Source organism: Carcharhinus amblyrhynchos, chromosome 2 (genome assembly GCF_965287045.1).
Source record: "Carcharhinus amblyrhynchos chromosome 2, sCarAmb.v2.hapA, whole genome shotgun sequence".
Taxonomy (NCBI): Eukaryota; Metazoa; Chordata; class Chondrichthyes; order Carcharhiniformes; family Carcharhinidae; genus Carcharhinus; species Carcharhinus amblyrhynchos.
The window spans coordinates 27,296,119-27,302,118 of record NC_137325.1 but is presented as its reverse complement, the minus strand read 5'-3'; the positions used below and the strand labels follow the sequence as shown (position 1 = coordinate 27,302,118).

Below are 6,000 nucleotides of genomic sequence, written 5' to 3'. Positions count from 1 at the left end.
CTCTGCCTGGAAGTGAGCCTAAGGGATGGCAGAGTGACACAATGGTTAGCAATGCTGCTTCACGCCAGGGAACCCACGTTCAATTCCAGCCTCAGGTGATTGTCTGTATGCAGTATGCACATTCTCTCCATGTCTGCATGGGTTTCAGCCAGGTGCTCCAGTTTCTTCCCAGAATCCAAAGTTATGGTTAGATGGATGGGTCATGCTAAATTGCCCCTTAGTCTCCCAATATGTGTAGGGAGATTAGCAGAGTAAATATGTGGAGTTACAGGGATAAGGGCTGGGTAAGGTGCTCTGTCAGAGAGCCAGTGCAGATTCGATGGGCAGAATGGCCTCCTTCTGCACTACAGAATTCTGTAATTCTATGATAATTGACAGCTGTGGCTCCCTGTCAGACTGGAAACATTTTAAAGGAGGCCACAACTCAGGAGTGGATATGAAGTCAGGATCTGGAACTTGTGCCAAGTGGTCATAGATTCCAGGAGGTCCAATCCCTTATCGTTTGGTGGCTTGGGGGGAAAAGAGTGGGATGGTCAGCAGAGAAGCAAACAAGCTGGGTCTACTGGGCAGAATCACCCTTGTTCCTCTTGCTAGGTTTAGTTTATTGAAAAAGTCATGGCTGTGTCAAATTCTGATGACAATACAAATAAAACAAGCCCTCATAACATATCTATAAGATCATTAAAATATAAAGTTTAAAATAATAAAAGTTCATAATTTTGCAATTCTTTTAAGTATGCAAATACAGTATGTTGTGTTATGGTTCAGGTCAGAAATTCCAAAGTGTTCTATAGAGCCCATTGGGATTGTAAGTTTTGCAGCTTGAAGTTGATTAGGATAAGCATCATATGTTTCACTTCAGGTATGATTCAAATGACCTCTGGGAGTTTTTAATCAAAGTTTATTTAAGAATATAGTTAACATGTATAGTAAGAAAATTAGTAAGAACTCTGATCAATTACAAACAAGAATTAAAACAACTTCTATAATGTTTAACCCTTAACAAAGGTATCTAAAGTGTTCCAAAAGCATTGCCAGAGAGAAATCCATTTGAATAGGTTCAATACAGCAAAGTCTACTGCTCACGGGATAATGAAAATTGAATCCTTTTTCCCAGGGTAGAAGAGTCAATTACTAGGGAGCATAGGCTTAAGGTGTGAGGGACAAGGTTTAAAAGAGATTTTCAAGGCAGAATTTTTTTTTTTTACACAGGAGTGGTGGGTGCCTGGAGCTCATTGCCGGGGGGCAGAGGTAGAGTGGAAGCGGATATGCTAGTGACTTTTAAGGGGCATCTCGACAAGTACATGAATGAGATGGGAATAGAGGAATATGGTCCCCACAGGGTAGCAGGTTTTAGTTAAGTCGACCAGCATGGTTGGTGCAGGCTTGGAGGCCTATTCCTGTGCTGTAATTTTCTTTTTGACTCTTCTGCCCTGGGAAAAAGCTTTTGACGATCCACTCTGTCCGTGCCTCTCATAATTTTGTTGACTTCTATCAGGTCTCCCCTCAACCTCCATCGCTCCAGTGAAAACAAATCAAGTTTCCCAACCTCTCCTCATAGCTAACGCCCTCCATATCAGGCAACATCCTGATAAATCTTTTCTGTACCCTCTCCAAAGCCTCCACGTTGTTCTGGTAGTGTGGTGACCAGAATTGAACACTATATTCCAAGTGTGGCCTAATTAAGATTCTATAAATCTGCAATATGACTTGTCAATTTTTAAACTCAATACACTGGCCAATGAAGGCAAGCACACCATATGCCTTCTTGACTACCTTCCCCACCCACATTGCCACTTTCAGTGACCTGCGTACCTGTACACCTAGATCCTTTTGCTTATCAATACTCTTAAGGGTTCTGCCATTTACTGTATATTTCCGATCTGTATTAGACTTTCCAAGATGCATTACCTCATTTGTTCAGATTAAACTCCTTCTGCCATCTCTCTGCCCAAGTCTCCGACTGATCTATAGCTTGCTGAATCCTCTGATAATCCTCATCGCTATCCGCAAATCCACCAACCATTGTGTCGTCCACAAACTTACTAATCAAACCAGTTACATTTTCCTCCAAATCATTTATGTATATTACAAACAGCAAAAGGTGCCAGCACTGATCCCTGAGGAACACCATTTGTCATAGCCCTCCATTCAGAAACGCACCCTTCCACTGCTACCCTCTGTCTTCTTTGACCGAGCCAGTTTTGTATCCACCTCGCCAGCTCACCTCTGATCCCATGAAACTTCATCTTCTGTACCAGTCTGCCATGAGGGACGTTGTCAAAGGCTTTACTTAAGTCCACGTAGACAGCAACAACTGCCCTACCCTCATCAATCATCTTCGCCACTTCCTCAAAAAACTCAATCAAGTTCATGAGACACAATCTCCCCTTCACAAAACCATGTTGCCTCTAATACATCCACTTATTTCCAAGTGAGAATAAATCCTGTCTCAAAAGAATCCTCTCCAATAATTCCCCTACCACCGATGTAAGGCTCACCAGCCTGTAATTACCTGGATTGTTCTTGCGACCCTTCTTGGCTATTCTCCAGTCCTCTGGGACCTCCCCTGCAGCCAGCGAGGATACAAAGATTTCTCTCAAGGCGCCAGCAATTTCCTTCGTTGCCTTGCTCAGTATTCTGGGCTATATATCATATCGGGCAACATTCATATCCCAAGTAAGTACAAGTCTATGTTTAGTAATCTATGGAGAATTCCTGTTATTTCCCAAAAGTATGCATCATGTCTTACTGCTGAAATCTGGCCTTGAGAATTTCCACCGACCTTTTCCTGCATGCCTCCAAAAGTATTAACGAACTTAGGAAATCCAAGAATTACAAATGAGATTTTGCAGTATTTATATTACTGATTATGATAATTTGTAGCGAATGGTTATACAATAACTTGCAGTGCCCTACAGCTTCTATCACTTAACAGCTGTAGCAGAGGTTTTGGATGACAGGTCTAAGACTTCACACAAATTCCCGTACTAATACAGCATTTCTGCCAGTAGCGTACCAAGAAACACTTGCCCACTGTGTAAAATACAAATAGGTTCATTACCATCACTGGGCTTTGTAGCCTGTAAAGCTCTGACAGTTGTAGATTATTCCAAGGTTCCCCTCTTTGTAACAATATTAAGATGCATTCTCTATTTTATTGTTGGTTTGTAACGGTATCACAAAAAACAGAGGCTGCAGCTAAAGAGGCTTAAAGCACAGGAATCCTAAAAGACAAACAAATGTGCATAGGAAAAAACAGCAGACAACAGCAGAGGCAGAATCATAAACTTCGTACAAGTTTCTCTGTACTTACTAGGAACAGGAAGAAGCAAGAGCTGCAGTAGAAATCAATTCTTATCCTCACTGGCCAACTGATTGGAATGGGATGGAACTACATATAGTTTACATGATGTAGCATATGCACAATAACCCTCTCCATCTAGATTTCAGTTAGTTACATCCCTGTTACAGAAAGCTCAGGTTAATACAGTTCTAGGGCTTTGGTCAATATTGTTCTTCCTTGTCTAGCTTCTATGTCTTTGTGTCCTTGCATGTACTCACCCATCTGATATTCCTTCCTCACAGCAACATAGAAATCAGAAACTCTGGACATCTGTGAAAAGGGCATTTCCTTCCCATAAACTATTGTACTTTACTCTTCTACCAGTCTGCATCTCTGTACCATTACAAAAATTGAAAATCGCATTTTGTTCAGTAATACATTCCTGGCAAAAGAAAATGCATCATTTTTTTTGTAGATATTAAAAGTTCTCTTTATTTGTAACATTAAAATTAAAAAGATATTTAAAAGCAAAAATCGCTCAATAGCACATTGCCACAATATGGAAAAAAGGGAATTTTCCCACCTTTACCTCCATAAGCTCACAGGTTTAGAATTACATTTGACAGACATAGTGCACCATGGTGCCATATTGCACCAATGTACAAAACTATATTTCCAAACTATCCATCACAGCTACACTGATGAAGAGGCAAGTCTTGGAACACCAGGTTCAAGTCCAACAGGTTTATTTGGAATCACGAGTTTCAAAGCGCTGCCCCTTCATCAAGTGAGTGATGAAGGAGCAGCGCTCTGAAAGCTCGTGATTCCAAATAAACCTGTTGGACTTGAACCTAGTGTTGACAGACTTCTTGCTGTGCCCACCCCAGTCCAATGCCGGCATTTCAAAGAGGCAAGGCAGCAGTATAGAGCGTAAATTATAAAAGACATTCTGTTATACCGATTTAAAAGCAAGTTGCAGGACTTTTTCATACTAATCAAAGCAGGAATATAGTTTACATGGTTCAAAGAAAAGAACAGATTATCGCTGAAAATACTTAGCCTCAGCATCAAGTTCTCCCTGTCTATCGGAAGTGCTGCTGCAACAACACAACTTAATGCTTACAGCACAGCTGAATAAACTTTTCCATTTCACTCAAAACATATCCTTGCCCTCCAGAATTGGACTGCAAAATAAATGCAATGTACTGTGATGATTTTAATCAAGGAAAACCTGTTGAGATACCTGGTCAAAGAACACGGAATATTTGCATTATTACAATCACACAGGTACAGCACTTTGAAATACAATTCTGCTTTGTGCATTGCTTTCCATACATCTCACAAAATGGCATCAAAGTCACATAAGAGCCCCCAGTGATCACTGCAAAACCGCCCACAATCCAACTTGTCTTGTCCCATGAGGGTCATCTGCTGTGGGACAATCTGACCTTCGCTGGCCGTCCTAAAAAACACACGGTCAAAGCGGAGCCTGCAAGTGTAACGGGCCTTCAGGTTGTTATTAGCTTTAGTGTCCCAAGTATACCGGCAGTGTTCAGGTTTGTTTAGGGATTCCCAGACGTCCAAGACACCAGTTGGCAAACCTCCAACCTTCGCAACCTGTGAAGAAAGCATAAAAATGAGAAAAGAAGATTTACCTGTACAATGCACGAGAAGCAGCCACATTAAAATTTATGTCAGTGAGCACACACCAAGATATTTAACCCCTAAATCTTCCTTCATCAAGTTCAACACCTTGGATTAACACTGGGTGGAAGCCAGCTGCTTTCCAATATGTAGTGAGGTTACCTAGTTCAGGCTACTCAGGTCTACTTCAATAATATTAAAACTTGTTATTTCAAAATGCTCCCAAGTCAACTGTTAACATCCAAACAAAATAAGAGTGTGTCCTTTGGGAAGCTGCTGAGGATTTATGGAAGCAGAGATGTTAAATCCATTCTCTGTTACAAAAAGAATTCTAATTGAAGAACCCTCGCACTCCAGTACATAATTAAATATTGAAAAAAACATTCAACTGAAAACATTCAGTTCTAACATATTATGAAAAGAAACAACAGAGTGGAAGATTAATAATCAGACTGAAGGCAATATTTGTGTTCATGTGACACATCCCAGCATGTTCATACTTGTAACTTCTCCCTTCATGAATGTTCCAATGGAGGGCAGGGGTTTGCAGGGTGCATCAGCTGATAGGATAGAAAGTAAAGCAAGAGAATGAGGAACCAAGCTTACCAAAGCATTGCAAGTCCGTTAAAACTTCTGGCATTTCCTGTAAACATCTCCCTCTGACCCGTGGGTTAGGAGGTCAGAATTTACAAGATAGCTTCGGTAAACTGTCCATTGTGCAGATTGTGTATACTGGTCTAATATCACTAATTATTGCTAAAATGGAATGAGAGTTCACTTGAAAGGATCAATGTGCATAAAGTAGTGAGCAGATGCACTATTCTGTAATGTCATAACAAGAGTTACATCGAAGTTTTTACCTGACTCTTCATGTAGTCAAGCACTTTGGCATACGGTGCTCCAAGCTGGTTCTGATCTCCAGAGAACCTCGAACACAACTACTCCACTTCGCAGCATCCAAGTCGTATTGGAATTCTTTTATTAATTCAAGAGATGTGGGTTTTATGGACAAGGCCAACATTTATCATCCAAACCTAACTGCCCTTGAGAAGGTGATGGTGAACCACCTT

General features: G+C 40.9%; 1 protein-coding gene across 1 annotated transcript in view; it reads right to left on the bottom strand.

Annotated features, from left to right (window-relative positions):
- Positions 1 to 3,329: 3,329 nt before the first annotated feature.
- Positions 3,330 to 6,000, bottom strand: part of tdp2b (tyrosyl-DNA phosphodiesterase 2b) — a 33,697-nt gene continuing 31,026 nt past the window's right edge. The window contains exon 7 of the mRNA XM_080203857.1: positions 3,330 to 4,903. Coding sequence (XP_080059983.1) covers positions 4,625 to 4,903 — 279 coding nt within the window. The 3' untranslated portion in view covers positions 3,330 to 4,624. The remainder of the gene's footprint in view (positions 4,904 to 6,000) is intronic.